This window comes from Pristis pectinata, chromosome 16, assembly GCF_009764475.1.
Source record: "Pristis pectinata isolate sPriPec2 chromosome 16, sPriPec2.1.pri, whole genome shotgun sequence".
Lineage (NCBI taxonomy): Eukaryota > Metazoa > Chordata > Chondrichthyes > Rhinopristiformes > Pristidae > Pristis > Pristis pectinata.
Window position 1 is genome coordinate 20,328,399 of NC_067420.1, and position 10,965 is coordinate 20,339,363.

The 10,965-nt window shown below is 38.8% G+C and overlaps 1 protein-coding gene across 1 annotated transcript in view; it reads left to right on the top strand.

Annotated features, from left to right (window-relative positions):
* LOC127578909 (cadherin-4-like) overlaps positions 1-10,584 on the top strand; it is a 476,299-nt gene extending 465,715 nt beyond the window's left edge. Inside the window, exons 15-16 of the mRNA XM_052031464.1 lie at positions 7,359-7,523; positions 9,244-10,584. Coding sequence (XP_051887424.1) covers positions 7,359-7,523; positions 9,244-9,450 — 372 coding nt within the window. The 3' untranslated portion in view covers positions 9,451-10,584. The remainder of the gene's footprint in view (positions 1-7,358; positions 7,524-9,243) is intronic.
* Positions 10,585-10,965: the final 381 nt, after the last annotated feature.

The window sequence follows — 10,965 nt, forward strand, 5'->3', positions numbered from 1 at the left end:
CTGAAGTGAAAGAGGCTGAGAGATGATGTGATAGATCAAATTATGAGAAGCATAGATAGGGTGTCATGACAACAATGTTTTCCTCAATGTCAGCAAAACAAAAGAGCTGGTCATTGACTTCAGGAAGAGGGGCAGTGCACGTGCTGCTGTCTACATCAATGGTGCTCAGGTCGAGAGGGTTGAGAGCTTCAAATTCCTCAGAGTGAACATCACCAATAGCCTGTCTTGGTCTAACCACATAGATGCCACGGCCAAAAATGCTCATCAGTGCCTCTACTTCTTCAGGAGGTTAAAGAAATTTAGCATGTCCCCTTTGACCGTCATCAATTTTTATTGATGCACCACAGAAAGCATCCTACCTGGATGTATCACGGCTTGGTACAGCACCTGCTCTGCCTGTGACCGCAAGAAACTGCAGAGTTGGGGACACAGCTCAGCACATCACGGAAACCAGCCACCCCTCCGTGGACTCTGAATACACTTCTCGCTGCCTCAGTAAAGCAGCCAGCATAATCAAAGATCCCACCCAGCACAGACATTCTCTCTTCTACTCCCTCCCATTGGGCAGAAGTTAGAAAAGCCTGAAAGCACGTACCACCAGGCTCAAGGACAGCTCCTATCCCACTGTTAGAAGACCATTGAATGGTTCCCTAGTACAATAAGATGGACTCTTGACCTCACAATTTACCTCGTTATGGCCTTGCACCTTATTGTCTGCCTTCACTGCACTTTCTCTGTAACTCTAACACTTTATTCTGCATCCTGTTATTGCTTTACCTCAATGCTCTGTTGTAATGAATTGACCTGTATGAACAGCATGCAAGATGAGTTTTTCCACTGTACCTTTGCACATGTGACAATAATAAACCAATTTACCAATATAGGGTAGAGAGCCACTGTCTGTTTCCCATGGTAGTGTGTCTAAAACTAGAGGCATAGGTTTAAGGTGAGAGGGAGGAGGTTTAAAGGGGATCTGAGGGGTAAATTTTGCACTCAAAAAGCAGTTGGTAGCTGAAATGAGATGTCAGAGAAGGTAACAACATTTAAGAGGTGTCGAAACAGGTACATGAATGAACAAGGTGTAGAGGGATATGAAATTAATGTGGGCAAGTGAGGTCAGAGTAGATGGGAATGACGGTTGGCAAAGACCTGGCAGGCTGAAGGTCCTGTTTCTATGCTGTACAACTGTATGACTCTATGATGGTCGGTCTCCATTCCTCCCTCCCAGCCCCCTCCTCTTGTTCCATATCTAGTTTTTCAATGCGTCCCCAGTCCCCAGCATCTTGGTTTCATTAAGCAGCACTTTCGACACCGAGTATTAGTTTACTCTCTAAGATACTGGAGGTCAGCAAGTAGATTCAATGAAGAAATTGTTTGATTAAATAAATGGACTGAGAGTGACAATAATAGGGGGAATGAGAGAGAATTTATTTTTGTTTGTGCTTAAGAGGCAACCATTTCTTGCATCTTCAACACTAAACATTGTACCAATGTATATGTAGACATATGGTTACATTTCTTAGGTGTATACACTCAATATTATTTAAGCTACATACTATATATTACAGCAGTGTTTGTCCTTGGAAGGTAGGAGATGTGGATAAGTAGGGTTAATAGTCTGCTGCAGGGTTTTAGTTGGATTAATACATGGAGGGGAACTTAAGTCATGTAAGTAGAAGACAGAGGATAGAATCAGGTATTAGAGGTTTGATTAACTGTCACAAGAGATTGCTATTTGGGTCAATTGGTGTCAGCAGGTTGGTGATAAGTATTTCCCAGTAGTATTAGGAGATCAGTTGGTGAGAGGACAGGTCAGGCAAGGGTTGTGAGATGAGGTTTGCTGGGTGACAGTCACACCAGGGATAGGTTGATGAAGGGCCTTTAGGAAAGTAAGCACTTACTTGAGCCAAGCTTACAGTACTCTCCTGGGCCATGCTTCCACAGGTCACTTTTAAGGCATACAATGCAATTGTACTATATTGTATATTCTCTATTGTATATAAGAAATATATTGCAAGTTGAATATTGTTTGGTTCAGGCAGGATCCTGTGCTGTCTTGGAAAATTTAGCTTTAACAACTTAATTCTGAAGGGTTTAAGTTATCAAAATAAATAAATCCACGATGTTTATTTTTTTAATGATCTGTATTTATGTGTGATATATAAGTGACAAAACATACGTGTACATGACGCTTGCACCACATGTTCTCCCCTTGTTGTCAGATCATAATTAAGTGCACCCCTTTATGCAGAAGCTGCTGGTGTTCTATGGTTATTCTTATAGGCTGAACTTATTGGCATTCTCAGTCCCAGTTAAAACAAATAAGAAATTGAATGGTTCTGATCCTGTTTTTGAGTTGGAGATTTTGTATGAAGTGTAATTTATGAAGGCAACCTCCTCCACCTGAACTGTACCAGAAAATTACCCAAAAAGACCATTGGTTTCAGTGCAGTAGAGGCAGCTATAATCATGAAGCTACCTGAAAATACCAATTGAGGAGTGTAAAGTTATGGGTTTAGCTAGTGATCCTAACTGGTATCAGGCCTGTTACGTGAGGGTATCTTCTGTAAAGGTGGTCTATCCTCTGGATGCTACTACCACACAAGTAAGTCACATCAAATAATTAACATGAATGTGGAGAAATACACCACACAACTTATTCACACTAGATTAAAAGCATTAACCACCACTGGCTTCCTATCTCTCTCAGCTGGTGGTTCTTACTGATAATCACAGCTCAGTGGGAATGATGGAAAAGCTGCTTGCTGTGGTCCTACAAGTGGCTACTTTATTTGTGCACAGCATACACTACACAAGGATCACGGTCCAATTCTTTGAACTTCAAGTTTACATTGTGAAGAGAATTTTATGATTTTTCTTCCTAGTGCAGAGCTTTATAAGGCTAACCTACTTAGTAGGGATTTGGTTTGGATATCAATGTAACCTGTACAGTGTTTTGTCCAAATTATTTGTTAGTAAATTACGTGAACTGCAAATCAGGCATGCTGGCATTCTTGGCTGAATTCCTGATGTGACCTACCGAGGCATAAAGCTCCACATTATTTGCATTAATTCATAAAATTACATAGAGTGATGCAGTGCACAAAGTAGCCACTTGGATTTTCTGGCCCATGTTTGAAAGGGTGATTCAGTTTGTCCTGTGAAACAACCATTTCCCCAGTGTAATTAAAGTTTTTTTAAAAATCTTAAATCATTTGTCCAAATTATTTGTTAGTAAATTACGTGAACTGCAAATCAGGCATGCTGGCATTCTTGGCTGAATTCCTGATGTGACCTACTGAGGCATAAAGCTCCACATTATTTGCATTAATTCATAAAATTACATAGAGTGATGCAGTGCACAAAGTAGCCACTTGGATTTTCTGGCCCATGTTTGAAAGGGTGATTCAGTTTGTCCTGTGAAACAACCATTTCCCCAGTGTAATTAAAGTTTTTTTAAAAATCTTAAATCATTTTCACTAATGAAAGTTATTACTTAATCCTCTTCCGCTAATATTTCAAGTAATGCATTCCAAATAAATTTATACTGAATTTTTTTTTTAAATGCAGATGCTGGACAACCTGAAATGAAATCAGAAAATGTTAGTAATGTTCAGCAGGTCAGATGACATCTGTGGAAAGATAAACAGAATTAATGTTTCAAGTCTCAACCCCTTTGTCAGAACTGGGAAGGAAAGAAAACGTTAGTTTTCAGTTGCAGAGAAAGTCGGGAAGGGGTTGGTAGAATAAAGGAATGCTTGTGTCTGATACTGAGGAAATGTAGTTGGAGTCCAGTTATTCATTGTCTGTTATGTGCCTCTAATATCATGGCTCTGAGACATGCTCAAAAGGCCAGGCTATACTAATAGAGGGAAAAAAAAACAAAATAGCAGATAGATGATAGGCCAAAATGGCCAATTCTGGTACAGACAGAAAGAAAGAGCGAGTTACCTGGATTTTGCAATTTCCACATTTCTTTCAAGACATACAGTACCTCTGTGGTTGCTACACCATGTCCTACACTGTGTTCCTGACCTTGCTCATGCCCTATCCCACCTATCCCACCATCACAGTAGTGACTAATATCAGTTTGAAACAAAAAAAAACAAAAGAAAAGCATCTGCAGTCTATTGTGTCTCAGTTTCAAACCAAATTACTCCTTTATATTATGCATTTTGATGACATTTGATGCTGGTTTTAATATATTTCCAATAATAATGACGAAATAGGATTAGTTCCACTTTATTCATGGCAGTATTGCTGGGACTTGAAGATATTTGCATTTCTATGAGTTTTATTCTGTGCTGACCATTGTGCTAAAAGTGGTCAAGATGAATTTGAGCACTAAGTAAATTCCACATAATGTACACACTGGGATTTGTTAGCATCAGGTTTTGATTATTAGTTTAATATTCTAGCAGTGGATGATTATCTGAGCATAAAATTATAATTTTTTGAGTCTCATCAGGCACTTGCACTTGCAATACAAAAGCCATACTCGTCTCATTCCCAGGCCTAGTATGCCTCCAATCCTCAAGTGCTGCCAGATCTTATAACTCTCCTTAACAAACCTCAGCAGAGAAGCTTCAGGCGAGATAAATTCACCTATAACAATTCCATCATACCATATTTCTAGGGCCAATTTTCCTATCCTCTTCCCAAATAAAGCTATTAAATGTGTGCAACCCAGAGGGGAAAGGCATGCTAATCCTTCAGTTCCACTTTGCTCATCTCTGAAGTTCCTTGAAGGCTTTTCTAGAGAGGATGCTAGAATGCATAATTCACACAAATATATGTCAGAGGACTTGGTGCTGAGAATTCCTAGAGCAGCCCCTGGTGCAGTTTGGGAGGTAACTACTGCTATTAAAAAACTGGCTTGACTACTTCCTGAGCTATTTCGGTTCTTTAAAGGTGATATAGGCCCTGGGTGAATGCAGAAAATGGGAGAGAAAAATCGGCAAAACATTCTGAACTCAAAAAAAAACAAATTGGATAAGGATTCAAGCAAGCTACCTGTCTGCTGCTGTTCACTACATTATTGCCTTAGTGGATTGTCTATCCTTCCCCTCTTGAAGGACAGGTTTATTGAGATACATTATTATTTTTGATTAAAGCATACCCTTGCTGCTTTTGGACTGGTTGCTGAATAGTTTTAGTATTTGTTATTCACTAATGAGAGTGCCCTGGCAGAGTGAAGTTGAACGTAATACCAACCTGAGAGTTTGGTCAGTGTGGAACTTCATTGCAGAGAGGGAGGGAGACACTGCTTTATATACATCTGCATGTCTGGGAGCTGTGTGGATAACATACCCAAACATCTGCAAGCAGAGAAGGAATGAGTGACTGTCAAGGAGAAAAGAAAGACCCAGCAGTTAATGCGGAAGTCCCCTGGCTCGATCTCCCTCTCAAACTAACATTCAGATTACATTCAGCTTTTGAACTCAGCTCTGATTGCTGAGGGTTAAGGTACAGCCAAAGCCAAATCTGTAACACCTCAGCTAGGTCAGCTGTACTGGTGGGGAGGAGGATGCTATAATTATAGAGATTCTTTAATTAGGGGAACAGGCAGGCATTTCTATGGCTATAAATGAAATTGTTGGGGAGAGTGTTGAATTGGGCAATGCAGTTGATGTGGTGTATGTGGGCTATCAAAAGACATTTTGTTAATGTTAATTATGACTCATCAGCAAGGTTGGAGTCCATGGACTGTTGAGCATAATAACTGTATGGATAAACATTTGTCTTTGTTGCAAGAAAACCAGAGAGATTGTGGTGAATGGTTATTAATTATACTGGTGGATATCAGATAGAAATGTTCCACGGATTTCAATATTGGGACTACTCCTTTTCCTGATACTTGAATGTACAGGGAGCTTCTCAAAATTTGCAGATGGCACAAAACTTGAAACTGAAGTGAACAGCGAGGAGGGCTTAAAGACAGCTAGGAGTGGATGAACACATGACCAGATGAAATTTAAAGGAAAAATGTACAACGTTTATACATTTTGTTAAGAAGAAAGAAGCAGTCTAACCTAGGGGTGTGATTCTGAAGGGAATGCAGCTACTGGAGAGCTCTTGGAATATATGTGTGCAAGTACTTGAAGGTGGCAGTATTTGAGAAAGATTGTGAAAACTGTTAAGAAGCTGGTGTATGCCTACATAAAGGCATAGAGTTTGAAAATGAGGAAGTTACCCAGAACCTTTACAAATCACTGGTTTAGCCACAGCTAAATCTGAATTTTATAGCACCGAAGGAGGCCATCTCAGAGAAGTCCACACTTTAAAATCATTCCATGATCATTATTATTGGCATGTCTAAATTTTTCAACATCACCAATGGAATATCACTTTGGGAAGCCTGTATTTGGAAGTGGTGTAATCCTGTGATTTTGTGCACAATTCTATGAATTTATTGAATGATGTCATAGATGAAGGCAATTAGTCACACAGCACTTGTTGGTCTATCCTATTAATCCCACTCCCCTGTATATTTTTCTGTAATTTTTTTTCCTCCTTCAAGTATTTATATAATCCTCTACTGAACTTTACAATTGAACCTGTATTCTAGGCAGGTCCTGTCAAATCAACGTCAGGTGTCTGTGTCCAAAATGACTTTCTGATGATACCTCTGATTCTTTTCCCATCTGCCTCAAGTCATCATTGGCAGAAGTTGATAATTGGCCTTTCTGCCATTGGAAGCACATTTTCCTTATTTATTCTGTCAAATCCATTCATGATTTTGATCAACTCTCAAATTTTCCTTAACTATCTCTCTGCTAAGAAGAACAAATCCAACTACCCCTGTCTTGAAATGATGATAGCCATCCTGAATATTGCTTCCTCCTGAAGCACCCAGATAGTCAACACTATGGTTACTGATGCAAGGAAATTATGGAAATTGTGTCAATCATGTACCATTGTTATCCATGCCCGGTTTCAGAGTTCATTGAAATTGGTCAGCAAGATTTACATAAATCATTATTTTGCAATATCGATCTGGCATGAAAGGTTCAATGTTCCATTGAAAAAGGGTTTAACTATGTGAATTCTATATTTCTGTCTGAATAACCAACCATAACTGAGAATTTTGAATAAGCATCTGAAACTAAATAACAAATGAAACTGGCAGCAAAAATATTGTTCCACAGTACATTTCCTCTGACGGTTTCCATATAACTGACATTCCTGTCATAGTTTCAGATGAACTATTTCTGAAATATGGTTTGTTATTGCTAAGTCCTGAGTCTTTGGTTCAATAAATATTTAAAGGTGCTGGAAGCAGTAGTTTGAATGAGTGTTTCATTTTAATTTGTGATCTGAGAGGAGCTAGGTCTAAAACCTTGGTTTCTGTTCTGCAGGATTATGACTTGAGCCAGCTTCAACAACCAGATGCACTAGATCCTGTATTGGCAAAGGCTCCTGGGATCAGGCGAGTTGATGAACGGCCCATTGGTGCTGAGCCACAGTATCCACTGCGCCCAACAATTCCACATCCTGGAGATATCGGAGACTTTATTAATGAGGTAATAAATCAGAAGTACCAGACTGGTATCTTTTGCTCTGAAACTGATAATCTGATACGCTTGGAACTTTGGTGGTGATTTTCCAGACCATTGGACATTATTCCTGTTAATACCCCAGTATACTTTTAATTCATTTTTTTTAGATTTTGTTCAGTATTATGAATTTTCCAGTGAGCTCTGTAAGTTTAAAGGGAGCTCAGGAATTAGAGCCCCAGTGAGTTTGAGGAGAATGTGGGAACCATGGCCCCAGTCAACTGGAATGGAATGCAGGAAACATCACCCAATGAGCCAGGTGCCAAAGCATTGTGATTTCCAAATAGTCGGATTGTGGATTATCAGAGTTTTACAGCAATTAGGTTTTTACTAAAATCCAAAATACAGCAAATGCTGGAAATATTCAACAGATCAGAACTTTTCTTTCTCCATAGATGCTGCCTGACCAGTTGAATAGTTCCAACAGTTTCTGTTTTTATTTTAGTACTTTTTAATATTCCGTTGCACATCCTGCCATAATTACTAATGACAATGCTGAATTCATTAGTTTTGTGCTTTTGTCTAAGTTGTTATCTTTAATTATTTTGTTAGAAAAATGTTTCATTTAAGATCATCTAAGTTGTAAACATAAATGAAAAGTTGGTAACTGTAAAAAAAATAAACATACATATTTGCAAGATATTAAGAATTAGAAATAAATTTGCACCAGTTCATTTCAGATAGGAGTTGGGATAATAATTTATGATTACTCTGTAACTGAAGAATGTAAACACAGCATCAAGCAGATAGTCCTGTACTTGAGTTTCAAGGCTGCACTTCTATCATTTTTTGAAATCAGGGCATCACTGGAAGGCCAGCATTTATTTCCCATCCCTAATGGCCCTGAGGTGATGGTGGTGAATCACCTTTCTGATCTGCTGCAGTCCAAAATGTAGCTGCTGTGGTATGAGTGGATTGCTAGGCCATTTCAGTCAACCATGCAGGTGCACCTGGAATGGCATACAGAGCAGACCTGGTTTGGATGGCACATTCCTCTCCCAAAGGGCACTAGTGAACTGTTTATTATGGTAGTTCTTGCAGCTATTATTAATCATGGCCCATAAGCAGATTATTAATTGAAACTGAATTTCTATAACTGCCATGTTGGGATTTGAACTCTGGTCTCTGTTAGTCCAACCTCTGGATTACTAGTGCAGTAATTTAACAATTGTATGCTGGTATTCTTATCCTTTTTCTTTAATTCTTCTTCTATAGCCTGTTTCTAGTTAGGTATTCCTCAGCAAAAGATAGTGAATGGCAGCCACATTATTCATTCATGTTTACATGGAGCTCGGTCCAGACCATCTTACCTGCTGCTGGAAACATAGTGTGTGTCACTAAGGGAAGAAATTTGAATGTTGAAACCTGACGATTACAGAAAAGACCCATTCCTTGGGCTATTTGAAATGACCATAGCAAGAGCTCAGGGTGCTGAAATCACAGCTGCTTCAGGTTGTTACAAGAAGTCCAAGTTCCTCAGTGCATGCTTGAAAAATATCTCCAATTCCTTGTGCTCGCTGTGTCGTTTGCCAATGCATCCTAAATAAGTTCATAGAGGAAAAGGTATTGCTCAGGCTTTTGTAGAGTTGACCTCAAAACTGACCACTTTGTATTGTTTTTAAAATTAGATGTTGTCTTCACTATTATCAAGAATGCTTTAAAGATTTCCTGGTCTTTGCCTTTACAGGGTCTCAGAGCAGCGGACAATGACCCGACAGCCCCACCCTATGATTCCCTATTGGTTTTTGATTACGAAGGAAGTGGTTCAACTGCAGGATCAGTCAGCTCCCTGAACTCATCCAGCTCTGGCGACCATGATTACGATTATCTTAATGACTGGGGACCACGATTCAAGAAGTTAGCAGATATGTACGGTGGTGGTGAAGATGACTAACAGTACGCTGTGCACCAGAAGTTGAAGGAACTGTACAAAAGAGGCAGCTTTTTTCATTAATATTCCCTGCTGACCATAACATTTTAGTGGTGTGTTAGGTTTTTTTTATTTTAGAACATGAGCTGTTAGCATGAATGCTTGTTGTCTTTGCTGCATATTTTTGGTCAGTCAGCAGGAATATCGCTCAACATTTGCTTTACAACTAAAGAGGAAAGGAGCTCTTTATTAACTTGAATTTCTTAGTACAGAAGCACTGTTTTTAAAGTGCCTTTTTGGTACATTTTATCGGATTCCCTCAATCTCAGGAGTGATTAAAATTCAACCATCTATTGATCCCTGGTCCAATACTGGCTACAAAAAGAAAATGAAAGAATCAATTTATTTCCACTCTGGTTAAAGGACCGATTTTCCTTTTTGCCTTTTAAACTATCAGTGTAAAATACATTTAAAAAAAACTGTACAGAAACACGTTTATTAACAACCATGTTTAAAACTGAGCAGGTGGGTGGCTAATCACGTTGTAAATGTTGTATAGAGCTTAACATTGAAAGTCTAATTGTCAAGCAATGTAAAGATAAGGACAGGAAAGGACATTCAGAAGGACTGGTTAGTCTTCATTAGTATTAAGGTTGTGTTCTTTTAACATCCTGAAGTAGAATGGACGTCAAATTAACGTAAATTAATTTTTTTAACATTGATATCCATTTGGTTTCTTACTGTAGTGTGTACATAATGTTGCACAGCTTGAAGCAAACATCACCCAATTAATGTTATGTGTATAATTGGAGCTTTTTTCTTTTTTTGCATGTTGTTTTATATTGAAGCTCGCATGGCTGTGGTTGTTTCAAAGAATGATTTCTTCTCGTGTTGTGTGTTCGACATTTCAACACAAATCATTGCACAGTTAGAGGAAACTTTTTTTGTAATGGTCAACAGCACAAATATTTTGTATCGTTGTTTGTACCATTTTGTACCAAAAAAAAGGGAAGGTAGTAAAAATTTTGAATGCGTGTTTCTAGTGCCACTGCAGTTATGGTTAAACTGAGTAACAGCTTTGCAAATTTATTGTGTACCAGAGCAGAACTGGTGCATTTGCTCCTGGCCCCTCAGTGTTATAAATAAAGTTCCCCTTTTAAAATACTGGCTTGTTCTCAGTTACTTTCAGTGTTTGCTGCTTTGGGGGAAAATTAATACTGTATTAAAAATCTGAGAGATCGAACTACTTTCAACATTACAATACTGTGAAAGCTGGACTGAGTGTGCATATCCAAACTCGTGTCCTCAATAACTTCACATTATTATGCTTGCATTCTATTTCAAGATCAGCACATCAGATAATGCTGGAGCTGGTTATGTGCAGATAGCAGCATGATGTGGTTTTATAGACGTTCATTAATATATGAGAGAAACAAAAGACTGCAGATGCTGGAATATTGAGAAAAAAAACACTATGATGCTGGAGGAACTCAGCAGGCCAGGCAGCATTTGAGAAAAGCAGGCGGTCAACGTTTTGGG